Below are 22,973 nucleotides of genomic sequence, written 5' to 3'. Positions count from 1 at the left end.
TTCTTACGATCAATTTATCAGACTAATTCTCAGTATATACATGTGTCAAGTAATGCAATTACTTGATCATCCTACTACCATGAGTGAGTTTACATTTCTAAAACGATAATACAAGACAGTAACCGACTCATGGGACAGACCTCGATTCAGTTAAAAATGAGAAAGTACCGCATTACCTCACCGTCGGAAAGTTTAATTTTCCGCTTTCACAGAAGATACGTTACACACTATAGGCTACTCTCTGTAATATATGGTACCGATATTCGATGACAAAACGTTCGGTGATATTATAGTATCTTTTACGTCGAGAAGTTACAGTCGACAATTAGAATGCTAACATTTAAACCAGTGTTTTAACTTTTGGATTTTTACCACGATCTTACTTTGCAGCGTTATTATATATTAACGACTGCCCACGCGCAATGTCGTTTTTATGATGCCATAATACTTTTCTCGGTGATGTTCTGTCGATCGAGCCGGAGAGGATGTGGTGTGGGAAATTCCCTTACCAATCACAATTATTTTTGCTACCTCCGCATGCGCAAAGGGTGTGCTGAGTGCGATTTACAACTACTGTATGGAGTCCGAGCGTAATATCCCTCACAAATAACCTTACTCAGCTGTTTGGCAACCTGGAAAGAGAATCCTAAACATCAAGGTATCAAAATTGTCTGCATAACTCTTATTGTCTCGTCTCATTTACAAAGTACAAGTAGACTACTTTCATTAAACCATATGTGCTTCGAACGTTCTATTCTGGTATGTCCTTCCATAGGAAGAGTACAGTATGTTTAGCTCTAGTACTGGAGCAAGTACAACATACAGTACAAGTTCAGGCGTGTCCTTTGTGTAATCCTATGTAATGGATATACCTACGCCCAAGTGCATTGTATTCTGCAGCTGTACTTACCCTAGTCTTGGTAGCAAGCTCACATTCATCCCTGGTCATTTGATTGTTTATGCACACTGGGTATTCCATTTCCAAGGGACTTTTGATACTCACTCGACCATAACATTGCTGTGGTGATGTGTTTGAGAGTGGATCAAGTTGTTTCATTTTCATGCCCAGGCAATATACGTTGGATGACTTTTCTTTAAATTTAATAGGACAGATTATCATTTGACCAAACTGGTACCTATAGATATATTACTAGAGCATACAGTCCTCATGAATGTCATTAATGTTTTGGTTTCATTATAATCTTACCACAAACTTTTGGGGAAACATTGACATTCCATACGTCAGTATGGGAATGTCCATCATTAAATGAATTCCCTTTCACTGTAGCTGTGGTACAGGTTTGGATGTAACTCCATTAGGGTACAGATATTTTCAAGTAAAGAAGGAAAGATAAGGTCAACACCAGCAGATCTGCCAAACGGTGTCTCACAAAAAAAAAAAATAGTATGATGTACCAAGAAAAAGAGAGACTAGAGCAAAATACAGTAAGGAGAATTAGTCAACAAGATAATGATATAGATCAAATGACATAAAACAGTTAAGGGTTTTAACAGAACCCAACATTAACAGCAGAGAATGCAAAATTAAGAAAACTTATGACTTTGGGTCCCTCTAAGGAGGTACATGGGTGACGTGACTTGAAGGCATTGAAGACTCGCCCAAAACCGTGTGCCACCCTGTGAAAAAGTTAACTTTCCGTTGCTTGCAAGTGAAGTTTTCTTTTTGTCGCTACAAAATGCAGACAGTGATGAAACGTGATACCTTGTTATTTTTTATCTAGACCTGAGATGTCCATCAATACTATGTACACAGTGTTGTGGGTATAGACCAGGGTTGTCCAACCTTTTACAGAGGAGGGCCACATGGAATGATTATGATGAAGGAGAGGGCCGCATGAACCCTACGCTCGATTTTTTGCCCGAAGCCCAAGGCAACAAAATGTGAGCACTGCGCGCGGAGCGCACTGAGTTATTTTCCTTCCTGATAACACAGATGAATCAAGTACAACCGCCCCCCCCCCCCTTCTGCTGAGAGCTGTCACACAAATTAACTGACATGTATGCAGTTTTTTGGACCCAGAAGGTTCGAATGATTGATTATATAGCTTCAAATTGTTATCAATAAATCTGCTCACTAAAATTTCGCACTGTACAAGCATCTCTGGCGGGCCAGACGCAACCCTGCGGCGGGCCGGACTGTGGCCCGCGGGCCGTAGGTTGGACACCCCTGGTATAGACAGTAGCTGTATGTATTGACTGTGCACTAGTGTCTAATCACCGATGGTAGCAAGCTGTGTGTGTATTTTCTGGGATCGATGGGGGTGTCTAACACTTCTGTTATACCTCATTCGAAACTAGGTCAGATTACCGGCATTAGACGTTTCTTTGTGTGCGAGTCTTCACACCCTTTAAAACAAGTATCCCAACTCTCAGTTATGACAAGCACCACCTATTGACTGCTCTCTGCCTCCAACAATATGATTATCATTTCATAATAATCAAATTTCTCATTCTGCTGGTTAAAATCACATACAGACTAGAGCATGTGCCAAACCATTTAGCTGCTCCATTCAAGCTCCTAAAATATCATTCCTAGACTGACCTTTGTGAGTTAGTGGAACTGCTTGATGTCATTTTCAATGACAATCCTTTTCCTTGTCTGCAGAATTGAACAGAAACCTCTCATCAGATCAAAATCCTTTCAATTCTTGGGTATGGTTGTTTTAATGGTTGTTTTAATAATGATTTTAAAAACAACAAAATCACTTACCAAATAAGGCTGATAAACCCAATCTGTGTTTCTTTTCTTTCATAATCTCAGTTTTAATTCTATAAACTAATTATTGAGATGATTGATAATTCTGAAATTTTTAAATTGAAATATGCAGTTGAGTTGCTCAGAATGATATCCAGAATTACTCATGTTTATAATGATTATCTACTTGTACATACTACTGGTCAGTGAATGAAGTTTGGTAACTTGGTATGTGTTATTGTGTATGACCTTTGTCCACGTATTGTATTGGAGAACATTTTGTCTAAATTCATTCTTGTGACCCAATGCTATCAAAACCTTACACTTTCCTGACCACCTCCCACCCTCATATATGGTAGCATTTATTAACAGATAATACACATTTTGGAATTTTAGCATCTCAAAATATCTGATAATTAAAATTTATGCAACAACATGTGCAACAATAAAGGATACAGGTAGTGCAGAGGAAAAATTTATTTTGACTGATGATAGCTAAACTTGACATGTTCCGCTCATCCCCTGACTGTATATTCCACAATTAAGAGAGGGCTGTTTTGTATTAGTGTAGAATTTAAAACAGTCATTGTTTTGTTGTTCTCAAAATTATTTGGAGAACGACACTTGACATCCCATACTAATAATTAAGTTGAATTAGTATTTGTTACATTGTTTGGGGTAATAAGTTCTGGACAGTGTTATTCAGTGCTTTTCTTCTTTTATTTTCCGACTCCACAAAATGCCACTGCTTCCTTTCACAATCATTTAACATTAATCCTTCATCAACAACCTCTGCTACCTTACAACACTGCTATCCTCTCACACAACCTCGGCTTCTCTCTTTCCTTACAGTCTCTCCTCAATATCTTCGCTACTCTCCTCACAAAAGCCACAGCCCAACTACCCTAAACCCCTCTCCTCATCTGCTCTATCCTTTAATCCTATTAGCAAGTCTTTACATGTATGTCTAAGTAATTTTGTAATCCCCTTAAGCTATCCCTAGGACATAAGCAGCTTTCTTCTCCTTACTTCTCCTTACTCTCCTTACTTCATAACAGTATTATTTATATTTCAAAATATCTGATCTAATTAAAATTTATACAACAACATGTGCAGCAATAAAGGATACAGGTAGTGCAGAGGAAAATTTATTTTGACTGATGATAAAAACTTGACATGTTCCACTCATCCCTGGACTGTATATTCCACAATTAAGAGAGGGATGTTTGTACTAGTGTAGAATTTAAAACAGTCATTGTTTTGTTGTCCTCAAATTATTTTGAGAATGGTACACTTGACATCCCTTACTTATAATTAAGTTGAATTAGTATTATTTATATTATTATCTATCCCTAATTCCTATGCTGAGCTTGACCGTTGTTAAACTCGATGCCAACCTAAATCAAATGGTATAGCCCAAAATAAAACAGCTGACCGGCGACTACAAAAAGGACATGTTCAAACTAGCATCCAATCTTTACATGTACAATCATTGAAATTAATTGCCACAGTTTGAAGTACCATTTAAGTGATCTTCAAGTGCAACAACATACATACATGTATGTGTTATGTTGAATTTGCACAATGACAGCCAAATGTTTTAACTCCAGACCAAAACTTACTTGTTTTGACCAAGTATTAGATAGAATTTCAGCTTTACTAAACAGAATGTGAAGTTGATAATGTACAAATGACAGTAGTGTTTAAGCACTGACATCATGTGAGGTGCATCCCAATCTACTCAGACAAATATTAATAGTTGTCAAAATTCAATTATAATTATAATTGAGTTTTGAAGAAAGACATTACATTTATTGAAGGGTAGGGTGTTGTGTGAACTTAAACTTTTCCTCAACAGTATGATCAATTAATCGTCAGTTGAATCAAATTCTAAGGGAATTCCAATTAAAAGATACCCTTGCAAATTTGGCTTGACCACTGAAATAGTACAATGTGTTTAATCATGAATTTGTGCAGAGGAGCATTTAGTATGGCTAGCACTAGGAGCTGGGGTAGATCTATTCAATATCCCCTGTGTTTGGCCAAAAACAGGTGACTCAGATGGTATTTGCTATAGGCAGAGAAGATCATAATGTGGACAATTCCTTTCAATGAAGAACTAACTAGATTTTATTATTTGCTTGCAGCATTTAAATTTCAACCAAATAGCAAAATAAACAACACGGACCTGTACCTTAAAGGATATTGAAGACTCGCCCCAAACCGCGTGCCGCGTTCTGAAAAAGTTAACTTTCCGTTGCTTGCAAGTGGAGTTTTATTCTTGTCGCTACAAAATGCAGACAGTAATGAAACGTGATACCTTGTTATTTTTTATCTAGACCTGAGATGTCCATCAATGCTATGTACACCGTGTTGTGGGTATTGACCGTAGCTGTATATGTATTGACTGTACAATAGTGTCTAATTACTGACGGTAGCAATTAAGCTGTGTGTGTGTATTTTCTGGGATCGATGGTGGTGTCTAACACTTCTGTTACACCTCATTCGAAAATAGGTCAGATTACCGGCATGAGACGTTTCATGAGACGAGTCTGCACACCCTTTAAAGGATTGGTTCAGGTGTTTGGCATGTCTATTTTGTATGAAAGAGCACAAAAAGATAAAAAGAACTGAAGAAACTACCATGATAGCATGCTCTGTTAAGGAGATATGACACTTTGAAGATGTCAAAATTTCTTTGAAAACGACTGGTGTAGAAAGACTTACTGTGAAGGTGTGACGTCACATCCTCACTTCCTTAACATTTGTGAATATATTTCTTTAAAAATGATTTACATTTTTTAACACATTTGAAAATGATATAATCAAAAATTCTTCAGATGTTTAATCTTAAATACTTCCTTTGACAAATATGAGATCTCCTGACATATCTTTTGGTTTGAAGTCATGAAATCTCACAAAATATTTTAGAGAAAAAAACAAAGACTTTTCAGGAATGTGAGGATGTGACATCACAGCTAGTCAGATTTCAGCAGTTTCTACACAATCTGATAAAACTTTACACTTGAATATCTCTTTAACCAAAACAGATATTTGAACAGTGTTTTCACCATGGTGTTTCTTTTATTGTCCTCTTTCATATAACATAAAAATGTATGACAACTGAACCAATCCTTTCACTGACACGTTTGTTTTTCTGTATCACTCACGACTCAAACAATAGAATCAAAAGACTGTTTTGATCTTGTCTGCTTTGATGTCCAAACTGCCTGGTCATCAAATTTGTATTGAAGCTTTGACACTTCATTTGCTTCCTCTTCAAAGTTTTGTTTTCCTTCTTTTCTTTTTGTGCATCTCTTGATCCATGGCAATTTTGGACTATGCAGTAGTTCTGTAGTTTGAAAACACAGAAATTTAGGCCATTTTGCCAAGTTTTGCATGGTATGCATCTGTTGATTATGCTAACGACATTGTATCTCTGCTAAGGTGGATAACTAACATCCGGTTATCAGGAACTTCATGGAGTTAATATTTACACAGTCACTTGTCAACAATTCAGTGGAAACAAGCCTGTGTGCACTGATGCAGGCACAAAAGGTTAAACTAATAACTAAGATACCTTTGTAGTTTACCCTGATTTACGTTGGTGTTGTGCAATCCCCGGTCTTATGATCTTGGTTTATTTATAAACACACCCGTACAGTACTTTATCCATGCACACACATGTACTTCACAGTAACACTCCCTACAGAGATCCCATAGACTATTGTTCATGTATATACTGTAGCCTGTTCAGTTGGTTTGTCTTAGAATGTAATAGTACTGTGACAAAATCAACAGCTTTACGGTGGATTTAATTGTTTCCTGGAGTAGGTGACATTACAGTACTCTGCACAGCCATACAATACAGTATGTCAGAGAATCAGAGGTTATTGGGGTATGTTTTTTTAGAACGTTACAAATTTAAATGTTATTCAAAAAGGTATGTAAAGTAGTACAACAACAAGATTTATGTCATATACCTATATACATATACTGTACATAGCTGATAGTCTTTCCTGAAGTTTTAGTAGTAATTCGATCAGCTCTATTGGTCAGTCTATACAAAGTCACTAAATGTATGCTCATTGAGCTTTGTACAGTCTTGCACTTTTCATGGTGAACTGTAATTTATTGTTCAAGTTTTGTGTGGCACTTTCGAAGGCTCTTAATATTTTGTCTCTTTTATAAAATGCTTTAGTATAGTTTCTGTGTACATAAACTCCTATGCATCTTAACACTTTGCTCTGCTTTTATTATTCATTATTTCATTATGTTTTGTTTTTTGTATGAATAATTTGGACCATGTGTATTAGTTTAACTGTGTTATACCGAGAGGGACCTACTGGATAAGCCTACAAAGGTTTTTAGGTCACTTATATTTTTTGCAATGTACTGTACATCATCAAATTCTAAATAATATACTTGTTCCATGACAGAGAGCAGCAGCCAAAGATGTATCAAGGAGGTCAACAGAACTACCCTCCACCAGCTGCAGGCTACCCACAAGGTGGCGGGGGATATCCTCAGGGAGGCGGAGGCTACCCACAAGGTGGTGGAGGCTACCCTCAAGGTGGTGGAGGCTACCCTCAAGGTGGTGCACCAGGATACCAACAAGGTGGTAATCCCCCACAGCCTGCTGCATCTGGATACCCACAATCCCAGCCACAGGTGAGATGAAGAAGGGGAAAAAGAAGAACATTTATGTGGAACATAATGATAGTGTAAGATTTCATATGTGAACAAATTAACACATGTAAGTCAAGAAGAAGAGATCAATATCATGAGACAGTCAACTATTACCAATCATTTCCTATTGGCTGTGCCTGCTTCAATGCACAAATCTATTGTAAATCCAAAATTTAGTAGACCTACTGTAGATAACAAAACTAAAAGTCACCTGGCTGTTCTGTATCCATTAATTTATATCTCTTAGTTTTGGTTTCTAGAGTCCATGCTCTCTTTGAAGATCTGTATATATTTCCAGTATTACAGTTTCATAATCTCTCTGTTAAGGTACAGTACTTTCATTTTATTGTTTTTATCAAAGATCCAGGATTTTATTCCCAAGCTATGAATAGTTTCATAATCTCTGTGCAAGGTGAGAAATAGTTTTATTTTGTGAGATCTGAACTCTGAAGATATAATTGTAAAAATCATTCTCAGACTTTGTGTTATTCATTAAGTTTGCATAATGTTTCATATATCCCATCAGCCAGGGGCAGGATATCCAGGAGGAATGCCAGCATCCGGAGGCGGCGGCCCAGAGGAGCCGTCATACAAAGGAGACGTCCCAGATGAGGATGTAGAAGCAGATCCTAACAATGCTCAGGTTAGATATAAACTTTGAAGAAAAAGTACTTACGATGCCAATTTGCACAGTATATATGGTCCTCATCCTGTCACCAATATCAGTGTCACCCACAAAAAGAATGCAAGTGGCAATGCGACACATTCGCCTAGCGGCTATCCAAAATCAATATGCAATGTAAAAAAGAAATACTCCAACCAACTAATGATGCAGAACAAGTTTTATAAATTCAACTTCTTAAGTGAATAGGTATTTATTGAGGAGGAACTTTCTCCTTAAAATAATAAAAAAAAGGAACATGCAAAATAAAGGCTACAGCGTTCTGTAATACTGCTTAGGAACACGTAGGACTCCTGAATACTTAGAGATAACAGATTGCTTTGGCGCAATCTTTACCAGAGGATAACATATACTAGATTTAGCTTAACTACTGAAAAGGTTAAGACTTTCCAAAGTTTTGATACCCCTGGATCTTTTTCAATTGCGAGAGAGCAAACTGGCACGTATAAATTTAGTCTTAATATATATTAATTGGATATTCTTTTCTCTATAAAAGAATGAGATTACCTCTTCTACTCTGAAGAGCTTTCCCCCCTTTACATCATGAAATTCTGATTTAACATTTATCTTAAAAAAAAAATGAGTTCTGAGTTGTCACTATGACGAATATTGCCTAAAGGTGTTGACAATACTTGTTGACACGTGGTTGCTGATATCAGGTTGTGGTAGGTGTTATAGTCGGTGATAAAACTATCCTCAAAAGCTTCCGGTCTTCGACCCAATGTGAGAGGAAAGTGGCAAATGGTTCCAGTTCTTAAACTGTCAGACGAGCTCTGCAATACAGCTTTATTTTTTTCCGGTCAGGTGATGTACTTCCATCCCAACTCTGCCGACAAGCTGCCCTATCCAGAACACTACATATTGAGTGAATCTGGAGTCTCCAGGAAATAATTGTGTTTTCAGATTTCACAGTTAAATGCCAGTTATAAATTACAATATACTAGCCCAGGCTTCAATACAGGTATCCTATATATAGGATCCTGTGCCCCATGATATGAAAATCACAATATTGTAGCTCCGTCTTTTTCAGCTAAGAGATATAGCAGGACTCAATCCGATGATGGCATTTTGGAGAGTGAATAAAAATCTTATCCAACACTCACTTCACTGGCTGGATGTGATGTCACACATAATTAATAGTGTATCAATTTGCATAACTTGGCAATACAATACATTGTCATCTTGACTATGTCCTGCCCTGGTAGGTTTCTTTTGTGTGCACTAGCTATGCTATGCTACCCTGTACCTTTGTATTATTATACTATGCCCTGACCTGGTGATGTTTCTTTTGTATACATACTCAATTATGCTACCATGTATTTTTGTAGTGAATAGAGGGATTAGGGTTTATGTAAATTGTCCTACATCCTTGGATACTACTTTCCAACATCAACAACAACCAGCATTGACTAAAGTAAAAGTTACTAAAAAAAAACTTTCTAAAATAAACAGCTGACAGATTGACTTCTTCTGTCATACAAATACAAATTAACTAAATTATACTATTCTAATGTGACAATTAACTCCCTCCTTTAATAAAATGTGTCTAACACATTTATACACATCTCACATTAGGATATTTGTTTCAGCCTATCCTGCACTGAAATCTCCTTCAATTTCCTCTGCTTCTCCCTAAGCTTCCTGAAATCACACATTTCCATACACTATTGGAAATGAATTTCTTACAGCTCTTTGCTGATGAAGGATAAGAAATTGGCTTGCATTATTTCTGTACTTCTACTCAAGTAGTCAGCCCCTACATTATCGGCTCCCTTTATCACTTGGATGCGGTAACGATATGGCTGTAATGCCAGTGCCCACCTCATTATCCTTCCATTTGCCACTTTCGACTTCCGAATGCATGTCAATGGTTGATGGTCTGTCTCTATTACAAATTCCTTGCCATAGAGATATGGCTCAAACTTGAGTACAGCCCAGACTACGGCCAAGCATTCTCTCTCCATCACTGAGTATCTCATTTGACTCTTGTTCAGCTTTTTGCTAGCATAGGCTACTGGAAATTTTTCACCTGCAAACTCCTGAAGAAGGATCGCACCAACTCCTGTATCCGAAGCGTCTGTCCGAAGTGTGAATTCCCTGTGGAGGTCGGGGAGCTGAAGAATCGGTGAGCTTGCAAGCTTACTCTTCAGTGTTTGGAACGCCTGTTCCTGGCTCTCGCCCCATCTAATCACGTTTGGTTCCCCTTTCTTCGTACAGTTAGTCAGTGGTACTGCCACGGCTGCGAAGTTTGGTACAAACTTCCTGTAGTAACCTACCAACCCTAAGAATGATCTCACTTGAGTCTTTGTAGTTGGTCTCTCTGCTTGCTGAATGGCTTTAATTTTGTCAGGTTTGGGCTTTACTCTACCTTCTCCTATAATATGTCCTAAAAATTCCACCTCATTGTACCCAATGAAACATTTTGTAGGTCTAGCCGTCAAGTTGGCTTTCTTGATTCTTGTGAAGACTTCTTTTACTCTCTGGAGATGTTCCTCCCATGTCTGAGTGTGTATCAGGATATCATCTACATAACTATGGACATTCTCAATTCCTTTAAGAAGCTTCCTCATCACTCTGTTGAATGTAGCACCAGAATTCACAAGACCAAATGGCATCATATTGAACTCGTATAACCCATCATGAGTCACAAATGCTGTTAATGGCTTCGACTCTTTTGCCATTGGGATTTGCCAGTAACCTTTGCTCAGATCGATTTTACTGAAGTAGCAATCCTTGGATAACTTTGCAAAAATCTCTTCCTGGTCTGGAACAGGCTCAGCATCAAACTCCGTGATCATGTTAATTTTGCGTGTGTCGCAACAGGCCCTCAAAGATCCATCCGGCTTCTTTAATGCTACCAACGGACAAGCGTATGGACTTTTGCTGTGCGATATTACGCCCATCCTCAGCATACTTTGGATCTCCTTGCGGATATCATCTCGAAGAGCATGTGGTATTGGATAAGGTTTACTCCTTATAGGTGTTGTATCGCTGACTTTGATGACATGTTCACCGAGCTTTGTCTTCCCCGGTAGGTCAGTCAAACTGTCTTCAAACTCTGTCAATATTTGTTGTACCTGTTGAGTTTTTGTTTTTCCTAATTGTCCGCTGATATTCACATCAGTACTTCGCTCCTTCTGAAACATAGGTGGAAGATGTATAAGATCATCTGTGGAAAATGATTTGAGTTCAGATATACCAGATTCCTCTTGTGGTTCATCTTCTAGAACCGATGTGCAGACAACTTCATACATACTTTGTATTGGCATCTCGAACATAGTGGCTGCCACTTCACGTCTGTTATATTTCTTTAGCAGGTTGGCGTGAAGTGTTTTGACCCTATGGCCAAAGTCTATTTTGTAGTTCATTGTACCAACTTTCTCCACTATTGGAAATGGTCCCTTCCACTGCATAAGTAGCTTGTTCTTATCAGTGGGGAGAAGGAGGAGGACTTCTTCTCCTACTTTCATGTTTCTTACTCTTGCTTTCTTGTTGTAGTACGTTTTGTACCTTTGTTAGACTTCTTGAGCTCCTCACGTGCTAGTTGACATGTTTGCTCCAAACGTTCCTGTAAGTCCAACACGTACTGGTACACAGTCTTCGTCTCACTTACTTCTGATTCGCCGGTCCATAATTCCTTAAGAATCCGCATAGGACCACGCACGGTCCGCCCATATAGCAGTTCAAATGGCGAGAAGCCTGTGCTTTCCTGTGGCGTTTCCCTGTACGCAAACAGTAGGGGATCTATATATCTGTCCCAATCTTTAGGCCTTTCATCGCACATCTTCTTTAACATTGCTTTCAATGTGCCATTAAATTTCTCTACCAACCCATTGCACATGGCATGGTACGGAGTCGTGGTTAATCGGCGAATTGACAATAATCGGCTAACTTCTTTCATGACGCCAGAGACAAACTGAGATCCTTGGTCAGTTAATACTTCTTTTGGGAAGCCTAATCTTGAATAAATTCCAAGGAGTTCCTCAGCTACTGACTCAGCTTCAATGGTTTTCATTGGTACTGCTTCTGGGTATCTAGTTGCGTAGTCAACTAAAACCAATATGTAACGATGTCCACGCTCTGTGGCTGGCTTGATCGGTCCTACGAAGTCTACTGCTACCCTTTGAAATGGTTCTTCAATCAGCGGCATACTTCCTAATGGTACTTTAGTAACACGACCTTTAGGGAGGGTTCTTTGGCATACATCACACGACTGACAATACCTGGTAACGTCTGCTTGCATTCCAGGCCATGTAAAGTCACTCATTACTTTATCACGCGTCTTTTTGGATCCTTGATGACCCCCTAGAATCGATTCGTGTGCTACCTTTAATACATGATCTCTGTAGTCAACTGGAACTACTACCTGCCTAAATCTGTTTCCAAATTCCACTCGAGGAGAACTAAATTCTCTGTAGAGAATGCCACTGGACTTCACATATTTATGAGTACTCCCATTTTTACTCACTTTATCATCTCCTGTTTTGGCTAACTGTCTGATTTTTTCCAAGGTGGGGTCCTGTTGTTGCTTTTCACGTAGCATGTCTGCAGTAACCTCTTCACCAATCGGGGACGATACCTTTAACTTTTTAAAGGGCTTCTCTTTTGCTTTGCTCTGACTCCTTGTCTGTGCTGCGGCAACTGTATTTGGGTCATCATCATTCCTTATTGCCATAGGCTTGGTTACATTTGGTGGTGGTTGTACTGGTTGATCCTGTGTCTGTGACTCTTCCCAATTCGGGTCTGGATTGGTAGGTTCTCGTACACCTGGGACATTCCCTAGAATTAAATCATAGACTGGATCATTCATACACAAGGCCGAAACTGAACCTGAGAAGTATGGAGTATCCACGAGTATGTTGGCAACGGGATATTGTCGTACCGTACCGTCAATCAGGATGCAAGTTTTAACGTCACCTGTCATTTGGCTGGGCTTGACGTACTGAGATCTTACAACTACACCACTGCATCCACTGTCCCGTAATACTTTAACACTTTGATTCCCTATCTTACCCATTTGAACAGGCATCGACGATAAATTCTGATCTTTACATGCGGCTGTAACTTGAGTCAATACAGTTAACTTGTGACCACAATCTAATGTGAAGAATCCCTTCTTACTTGCTTGGAATAGATGAGGATCTGGCTTTACCATCATGAATGCCCCAATGTCTGTACATGCACCGCCAGTTTCCTTTTTGTCTGGAAGGTTCTGTTCGGTCGAAGTTGAGGCGCGTTTCTCCATCATGTAACTAAATACATCTGTCATAAGAGCCATGGTTTGCATTCGCTTTGTCCTACAGTCTCTTGCAAAGTGGCCTGGTTTATCACAAATATAGCATTTCCTGGGTTCACTTCTCTGCCCAGAATACGTTTTCCCTTTCTGATTTTGTTGCTGGAACTTCTGATTGTGATTGTGGAATCTTCCGTTGTTACGATTCTGGTTCCTCGTGGAATTACTGTTTTGAGTACTTCTACTATTCTTGGAGTGACCAGGATACCAACCTCCATGTGCTTCTACATATTGATCGGTAAATTCACCCATTGTTGTGATGTTCTTCGGCTTTCTTTCTTTCAGAAATGTTTCCAAATCTTTGCTACATGAGTTCAAGAACTGCTCTCTCAATATTATGTCTTGGAGTTGTTCATAAGTAGTTACTTCCTCTAATTCCATCCATCTATGGAGATAATTCTTTAATTTTGTGACATACTTGGTTCCTGTATCTTCATGTGCAGGTCTAATATCACGAAATTTCTTCCTAAAACCATCGGCTGTAAGGTGGTATGCACGTAATAAGGCTTGCTTTACCTTGTCGTAATCTTTGGAATCCTCAAGTGAAAGTGATGAATATTCAAACAATCCACAACCTTGAATAAGTGCTGAAAGACTTGTGGCCCATACAGTATCCCTATCCCAACCTTGCAATGTGGCATAACGTTCAAATCTATTGATATATGCATCAATGTCGTCTTTCTCTTGGTTGAATGGTGGCAGTTTAGGTGGTCTACTTCTTGCTGCACTACCATTACCATGATAACCTCCATTGCCTATCTGTGCTTGTGCCTCAGCTTGGGCTTGCTTTGCTTCTTCTATCTTGAGTTGTATTTCTAACTGCTTTGCCTTTTCTCTTTCTATCTTTTCTTGTCTCTGCCTATCTTCTTCTTGTTCGTGTGCATCAATCGCCCTTTGCTTAGCTCTTCGATCTCTTTCTTCATCTCGTTCTTGCTTAAGCTTGTCCCTTTCATCATCTAAGAATTGTTTTAGTTCTACACCTTTGAGACCTAACTTTTCTCCGATTGACACAAGTTTTTCTAACTCTAGTTGACTAGTCATGACTAATGTATAACAATGACAATGTATTGAAACCAATTACTGATGCCTGCAGTTTAGTTTAGAGTGCGCGCAATTTATAGTTACATCCGACAACAATGTAATTTCATATCATAGGTAACACAGTTGTACGATTAAACAACAATGATACACTAATTGCGTAAGTGGATTTCACGTCTGGCATAAAACATGTAAAATACAAAACACAATTAACTACTTGCCAACCAACATTACGTTAGATGTTGCTTCAGTTCTTGTCGGGACCGCCAGTAAGACGCTAGAATGGAAGTACACAGGTAGACCGACCAAATAAGAGCTGCTCTTGCGGAATTCGTCTGCGAATACAAGTAAATACAAACAATTAATATACATATAATTCACAGGTTGAATTTTATGACACCAACCAGTTATGTATTTTTCACTTCTGTCAAAGAAAATGCTTATGCTTAAATCTTGGATAGAATTCCCGGATAGGCCCCCATTTAATTGTCACCCACAAAAAGAATGCAAGTGGCAATGCGACACATTCGCCTAGCGGCTATCCAAAATCAATATGCAATGTAAAAAAGAAATACTCCAACCAACTAATGATGCAGAACAAGTTTTATAAATTCAACTTCTTAAGTGAATAGGTATTTATTGAGGAGGAACTTTCTCCTTAAAATAATAAAAAAAAGGAACATGCAAAATAAAGGCTACAGCGTTCTGTAATACTGCTTAGGAACACGTAGGACTCCTGAATACTTAGAGATAACAGATTGCTTTGGCGCAATCTTTACCAGAGGATAACATATACTAGATTTAGCTTAACTACTGAAAAGGTTAAGACTTTCCAAAGTTTTGATACCCCTGGATCTTTTTCAATTGCGAGAGAGCAAACTGGCACGTATAAATTTAGTCTTAATATATATTAATTGGATATTCTTTTCTCTATAAAAGAATGAGATTACCTCTTCTACTCTGAAGAGCTTTCCCCCCTTTACATCATGAAATTCTGATTTAACATTTATCTTAAAAAAAAAATGAGTTCTGAGTTGTCACTATGACGAATATTGCCTAAAGGTGTTGACAATACTTGTTGACACGTGGTTGCTGATATCAGGTTGTGGTAGGTGTTATAGTCGGTGATAAAACTATCCTCAAAAGCTTCCGGTCTTCGACCCAATGTGAGAGGAAAGTGGCAAATGGTTCCAGTTCTTAAACTGTCAGACGAGCTCTGCAATACAGCTTTATTTTTTTCCGGTCAGGTGATGTACTTCCATCCCAACTCTGCCGACAAGCTGCCCTATCCAGAACACTACATATTGAGTGAATCTGGAGTCTCCAGGAAATAATTGTGTTTTCAGATTTCACAGTTAAATGCCAGTTATAAATTACAATATACTAGCCCAGGCTTCAATACAGGTATCCTATATATAGGATCCTGTGCCCCATGATATGAAAATCACAATATTGTAGCTCCGTCTTTTTCAGCTAAGAGATATAGCAGGACTCAATCCGATGATGGCATTTTGGAGAGTGAATAAAAATCTTATCCAACACTCACTTCACTGGCTGGATGTGATGTCACACATAATTAATAGTGTATCAATTTGCATAACTTGGCAATACAATACATTGTCATCTTGACTATGTCCTGCCCTGGTAGGTTTCTTTTGTGTGCACTAGCTATGCTATGCTACCCTGTACCTTTGTATTATTATACTATGCCCTGACCTGGTGATGTTTCTTTTGTATACATACTCAATTATGCTACCATGTATTTTTGTAGTGAATAGAGGGATTAGGGTTTATGTAAATTGTCCTACATCCTTGGATACTACTTTCCAACATCAACAACAACCAGCATTGACTAAAGTAAAAGTTACTAAAAAAAAACTTTCTAAAATAAACAGCTGACAGATTGACTTCTTCTGTCATACAAATACAAATTAACTAAATTATACTATTCTAATGTGACAATTAGTCCATCTACTGCACTAGCCTGCGCACAATTCAGTAGCCAGCTGGCGATGTCTACATTCGCTATAGGGAAAGAATATTGCACCATCTCTGGATGTCCATGATCAAAGGTCTATTGTCTAATGCTTCAATAAACGATTTTTTGCTGGCTCATTTTGTGACAGAATGGACAGAAAATGTTGGAATTTTGTTTTAACTTTCCCATTCGTGAAGTCTTTTTAAAAGTCATGGTTAATTGCAATAACCTGTTATAACAGATTTTAATAAGATTCCACATATAATTAAGTTACAGAAGGTGATTTGGTTTGTGTTTGCATACATGTACAAGTGTGTGTGAACTTTAAAGCAAGGGACTGGACGTTTCAAACATTTGTGTTTTTACTTGTAGCAACTTGACTGTTTATTATAAAGGTGTGCCAAGTTTTTACATGATATCAGACTCTTGCCTGTCAGATGGGATGTTAACTGGTAATACCAGGAGTAGGAATGGATTAGGCGTGATAACTATGTCATCATTCTCTGCAATGCTTATGGAAAAGAGAAAGCATGGAATAATTGTCAGCCATTATCACAACGATAGGGTTTCAAATGAGCTACTGTAGGCTTCCTAACCCTAACTAACCAAGACTGTTATAGCCAAAGGTTTAGTGCTATACCATTTCCATAGCCTACAGTAATAATGGGAGTCTGTCTGCGTGAAATTGTATTCAGTTCTTTGGGATATTGCCTAGTGACAGTAGTTTGAAGATCTTACACAATTGTACAGTTTGCTTAAATACATTCTCCTTATTTCTCTTTTGATCTTCCATCAACCCTTGATAATCGTTTGTATCAAATATTTTTTTCTCATTTTTGTGACAGAGCAATGAGCCGCAGCCTACAGCACCTCCTGCCAGTGCCTTTGACGCCATTTCTGGTTATAACCAGATGGATGCTGCTTTGCCTCCACCTTCCTACCAAGATGCTTTGAGTAGCCAAGGCCCTCCTCAGAGACAAGACTTGCCCCCGTGAGTATATACACCCATGTATCTGTCCTCTGTCCATATGAGCATGTATAAATCAAGGTGCATCAGTAGATGCACTTTTAGTGTTAATTAAACTATAGAATGCAGAGTAGATCTGTTAAACATTTGTGTCCTTGTCCTAAGTATTTACTTTCATATCTACTCTAATCTTCATTAACATAGCCCTACCTTAATTCAGACAAACCTAGCCAGTAAAAGTCTTCAGAGTGATTGATTTGGGAACAAGGAACAAGAAGAAGTGAACATTGGCTTGGAAAGTGGGTTAATGGGGGGGAGTTGCCACTTTGTGTAGATTAAGGTAGATTATAGTGCATATGTTGTGCAGAGACAGGTAAGTAACAGTATTTGTAAAAATCCAAACCAGAAAAGTGTTGGGATTTTACAAATGAAAATGCATTACCATGGCCCATGATACTGTGATTATTTAGTAGTCTCATTAAGTACAACAACAATTGTTTGACAGTCCAGATTGGTATTGATTCTGTTGTGTTTCTGGTAGACTACGTAAAGTGGCTTTAAGAATATTTATTTTTACCATTAGGTTGATGAGTCTAACAAATTGTTTAATGCATGGTCCAATTGGATTTCCATTGCTTGATACACACTTACAGTTCAATTTTATGTTCTTCACATGCAGTGCTCCATCAGTCAATGATGAGCAAGCCAAAGAAGCACTTTTGCAATTTGTCTCCGAGAAATGTTGCTACGGGACAGGAGCTGCTAGAAACATGAAAATCAATGATATTGTTCAGTCGTCTGCATTCCATGTAAGCATATTTTACAATTTGTGTTAATATAACAAATGATATTCTTCGTTGGTTTTTCTCTGAAATGTTTGAAATGTATATATGTGTGTGTTTATCTGATGAAAAGAGGCATGCATTTAGAATTGCTGCAAGTTTTCTTCTCTTTAGAACATCTTACATGGTGTCATGTATTCCTTTCAAGATATTTTAAGATACTTTTTCAATATATATTCAAGATATCCTTTAAATATTACACTTTTAGGCAACACTTCTCACTTATTCCTTCATTTACAATTCTTAACTCTGGATGCAGCCGTTTAAGTTCTGCAGTATTCCTGAAATGACAGAATATATCATGCCTATAGCTACTGTATGTAATATACACCAACTATACACACCCAACAGGCATATATACTGAGTTATGTAATGAAATAGGCAGGTGTACAGATGGGTGACATAATATGTAGCAATTTAAAAGGCCTATAGATAGGTACAAACTTACATCATGGCCGTCAATTAAATATGCCTGCAGCTAGATGCCTACAGTCCTACATAGAACTTGTCAATTATTTAAGATTCCCACTGATTCCCACTGTTAGTTAGTTTATCTACATATCTATCAGTTCTCACAGAAGAAGAAATACTCACAGAAGTCATAGTCAAACTAGCATTAAACAAGCAGCTGCTTTTTATGCAATATATACACTAACCTCTCTGCCAAATTCCTACTTACATTGTAGGATCAAATTAGGTATATCTGATGTTGTAGATATTTGTAGGGATGGGCTTGACTGTATGTTGAAATTGGTCTCAAAGTGATGTGATTCTTAATGTTTGAAAACTGTTATTATAAATTTAAAGCAACTAAACAATACGTTTCATGCTCAGTTGTATTTGGAAAAACTTGCCCAATTGTGCAGTAGACTCACTATAAATAGTGTATAGCCATATCAGATGTTAAAACTGTCTAGAGCTGTTTCGATTCATCGTGATTGGCATTTGTTCTTTCTTGTTCGTTATAATTAAGGCACTGCTTCAATCGACTAATTTCCTTGTAGTACTCCTTTCTCTTTCACTTTCAACTTCAAGTTTCGTTGATCCGTGAAGATGTTTCATATTTCATAAGTGAATTTAATATATGGTATCACTGCAAGCGAAAATGAAAATTCTCAAATGGAGAAACTGAAGGCAGATATCATCGTGCCCTGTGGGTGTTCCCAGGTAACTGTGGGTGAACAGATAGTGACTGATGGTAAGATGTCAAAATAGGACAGTCTTCTGTAATAAAAAAGAATTAAATTTTGCTACATGAGACATTGCATGACTAGAAATATCCCAGCTAATGGCTTGTGAGTTACAATGTAGATTGAGAGGGAATAAGGCTAAAGTGCTCAAGAATATCACACCATCTTGTTATTAAACATTGTTAATACAGGAACGTAAACAAATAAGTGCACCTTTTTTTCTATATAAGAGGAACATTCACCTATAAACACAGCAACTTTAATAATACCTATTTGTAAGTTGCAAGCAGTTGAGTGTGGTGATTCTATGATCTCACTTTTCACTTCCTTTCAGTACAAGCTGGAGACCTTCACAGAGAAAAGACTGACGAAGCATGCCTTTGAACCTTACCGAGGTAAACTAACCACCTGAGACTATATTTTCTTTTTTTTAAATCCTTGGTACTGTAGAGGCAAAAGGAATCTATGCAGTGGTGATGGCGTGTGTGTGTATGTACTATGTGACACTTGCTTGTAAGCAATGTAACTCTCAAAGTTAATTTTGGATTAAGTTTATATTATTGGTATGTCTTGCCTAAGTTTGAAAATGATCCCCCCCCCCCACACATTGAAGAACTGATGCGTTCGCACAATAGTCTGTTAATAAATGGTGCTCGTATAGGTCACATGATGATAAATGGTGCTCGTATAGGTCACATGATGATAAATGGTGTTCGTATAGGTCACATGATGATAAATGGTGCTCGTATAGGTCACCTGATGATAAAGGGTGCTCATATAGGTCACATGATGATAAATGGTGTTCGTATAGGTCACATGATGATAAATGGTGTTCGTATAGGTCACATGATGATAAATGGTGCTCGTATAGGTCACATGATGATAAATGGTGTTCGTATAGGTCACATGATGATAAATTGTGCTCGTATAGGTCTCATGATGATAAATGGTGCCTGTTTAGGTCACATGTTGGTGCTGGTATAGGTCACATGTTTATCTGTTCCCCTCTGATTGGTTACATTTGTTGCAACTGGGCAGTTGAAGTCCTGCAAACACTACACCATATTAACTGTCATTCAGGAAAAGGCTACATAGTATCCTCCCTGACTGAAGTCAATGCAACTTTGTGGCATGACTAGCCTAATCATAGATGTAGTCGTAAACACACATGTACACCGCACAAGTTTCCACACTTCTATGTTAGTACATTGGAGTTGAGTCCAGTCATGAACAGTCAGGCAGTGAGTAGGCGGCTTTAACATTCGAGTTGAATCCAGACACTGTCAGTCAGGCAGTGTGTAGGCGTCTTTAACATTGGAGTTGAGTCCCGATACGGTCAGTGTGTAGACGTCTTTGACATTGGAGTTGAGTCCAGACACGGTCAGTCAGGCAGTGTGCAGGAGGCATGTAGAGAAGTGAATAGCACATACATTGTTCATGAATGGTATGATCTCTTTTGAAATCATTTGTCACGAAGCTTTGTCTTATCATTTACCCTACATGTTTGCCTACCACTATATCTACTACAGGTCAGGTTATTGATAGTGCAGCCAATGGGCCTGCTCCAGGTCCCTGGAATATTGCAGTTAACCCACCAACGCTATTTCAAGCGGGTAAAATGGAGGTTGAGGTACCTCACACAGCTTCTATCAAGGTAAATATCTGAAGACTGCCCAAGCTGATGCGGTTATCACCACCTGATGGGTGCAAAGTACAAAGACTTGTAAATGTGTGATGACGGTTTAGTAATCCTGACTAATAAATTTCCTTCATTATTATGTGTATGTTTACATAGAAGGTTTTTCATGTGTTTTGTGTCAAGTCGATTTGGTCTATGAACTGCTTTGAAAATTCAACTGAATTGGGGGGGGGGGGGGTTTGCAAGTTGTAGCATAATATTTAGTCACTTTTATATTCAAAGCAAATATTGCAGTTTGCAACAACAGCAAACCATTTCCTCATTTTATCTAAATTTGAACGTGCTATCTCTTTGTTCAAAGATTTCCTAAGTTCTTTTGCCTTCTCCTCATCATTTACAAACATATACCCCTTTCTAGTTTCAAGACGGTACTTCAGAAAAGTGAATTCATCAAAACAACAAAACTGATTGGGCTGCTCTAATATATTCACCCACCCATTATCTATTTTCTAGTTCACCGAGTGGGAACATGGAATTTTCCCTGCAGTGATATAACAGTGTTTTCATCATCATTCACACAACCCACTGCTTATGCACTTTTTATGGAAAACAAAGCAAAAATGTGGCATTTATTCATACTTATCATTTCATGTCGTTCATGATACTACAGTATACCATAGCCAGAGTTCTTCAACTTATTGTAAAATTTGTTATAGATAACTTAACATATATATATATGCATATATGAGTAGTTCTCAACTTCTATTTGAAACAGGCCCCAATGTTTAGTTTGTGGTGTTTATGCTTATCTCTGATATGACTAAAAATGTATGGGCAATGCTATTTGCTGGCTGGGTAATTAATTCACTAGCTGGACAAATGGCAAGCTTAATATGCTCAGCGGGCAAAATAATTTTACTGGGTCGACATTTGTCCTCCCATTTTACTTCCCTGCTTGGGAGTGTCTTAAATGTAAAGGTTTATCAAAATATGAAATAAGTTTCTTCATTTCGATTATATGAGTACGCTGTTAAGAGAAACGTTTAAGATTTTCTACCAAACCAAAACTGCAAGTTTTAATCTTTGCTGAAAGTCTTTTCATTTCATTTATTCGTTTTCCACAACATGCATTTAAACGTTTACAAATAACAAATAACATGAAGTAGTAGTGAATAATACATGAAGTGAAGGAAGCGGAACAATAAACCCTGCGGGCTTGACGGGGTGCTTCGCTCCCTAAAATACAGAGAAAGAGACCAATTAAAGTACAACAAAGCAAAATACACAATTTCATTCAATAGGACAATAAGACCATAACAAAACAATAACACCCCCCCCCCCCCCGGAAAAAAAAACAATCCAGTGCATCTGAACACCTGAGTTTGTCCATACAACAAATTGGAGTCTTTCAATCACTTGTCAAGAGTTAGTATTTCTTTAAGTAATAATTACTTAAGTTATACATAAAAGATTTTAAGCTAGGCCTGTCACTTATTGCCTTGGGTAATGAGTTCCAAAGATTGGTAGCACGATAACGAAGGCTTGAGTGGGAAGAAGTTGTGCAATTTACATTATGCAAAAGAAGCTGAGGATTCCGTATAATTGTACAGTAGTTATGAATGAGGGAATTGATTGTGAAAAAGTTAGAGAGAGTGTCATCACATATAATCCATGGCACATGTAAGTGTAGCTCTGCTGGGTTAACAGTTTTGATGCACATATTAAAAGTTGTGGTAGTTACAGTCCAATCTTACTACTGTACATCGATAACAAACATAGTTAAAAATGATTTATGATGATGGTGACACAATATTGCACTAAGAATCTACCCTAGAAGAGCAATTCATCAAAGCAACTTACAGCCAAACCCGACACCCCCAGATGTATTGGTAAGTGCTAGACCAGCTGTGTATGTTATATTTGTAACACCCTTCATGTG

General features: G+C 38.0%; 1 protein-coding gene across 3 annotated transcripts in view; it reads left to right on the top strand.

Moving 5' to 3' along the window:
- The first annotated feature begins 497 nt into the window (after positions 1–497).
- Positions 498–22,973, top strand: part of LOC139960855 (protein SSUH2 homolog) — a 31,354-nt gene continuing 8,878 nt past the window's right edge. The window contains exons 1-7 of one of the 3 annotated variants that reach the window (XM_071959486.1): positions 498–658; positions 7,156–7,387; positions 7,932–8,048; positions 17,242–17,387; positions 18,043–18,172; positions 19,730–19,790; positions 20,925–21,049. In XM_071959486.1, the coding sequence (XP_071815587.1) occupies positions 7,172–7,387; positions 7,932–8,048; positions 17,242–17,387; positions 18,043–18,172; positions 19,730–19,790; positions 20,925–21,049 (795 nt within the window). In that variant the 5' untranslated portion in view covers positions 498–658; positions 7,156–7,171. Of the gene's footprint in view, positions 659–1,796; positions 1,903–6,439; positions 6,615–7,155; positions 7,388–7,931; positions 8,049–17,241; positions 17,388–18,042; positions 18,173–19,729; positions 19,791–20,924; positions 21,050–22,973 lie in introns of those variants that run through there. The other 2 variants (XM_071959484.1, XM_071959485.1) reach the window with 2 other exon arrangements.

This window comes from Apostichopus japonicus, chromosome 20 (genome assembly GCF_037975245.1).
Source record: "Apostichopus japonicus isolate 1M-3 chromosome 20, ASM3797524v1, whole genome shotgun sequence".
Taxonomy (NCBI): domain Eukaryota; kingdom Metazoa; phylum Echinodermata; class Holothuroidea; order Aspidochirotida; family Stichopodidae; genus Apostichopus; species Apostichopus japonicus.
Note: the sequence above shows the minus strand (reverse complement) of the source record. Positions and strands in the feature narration are given on the sequence as shown.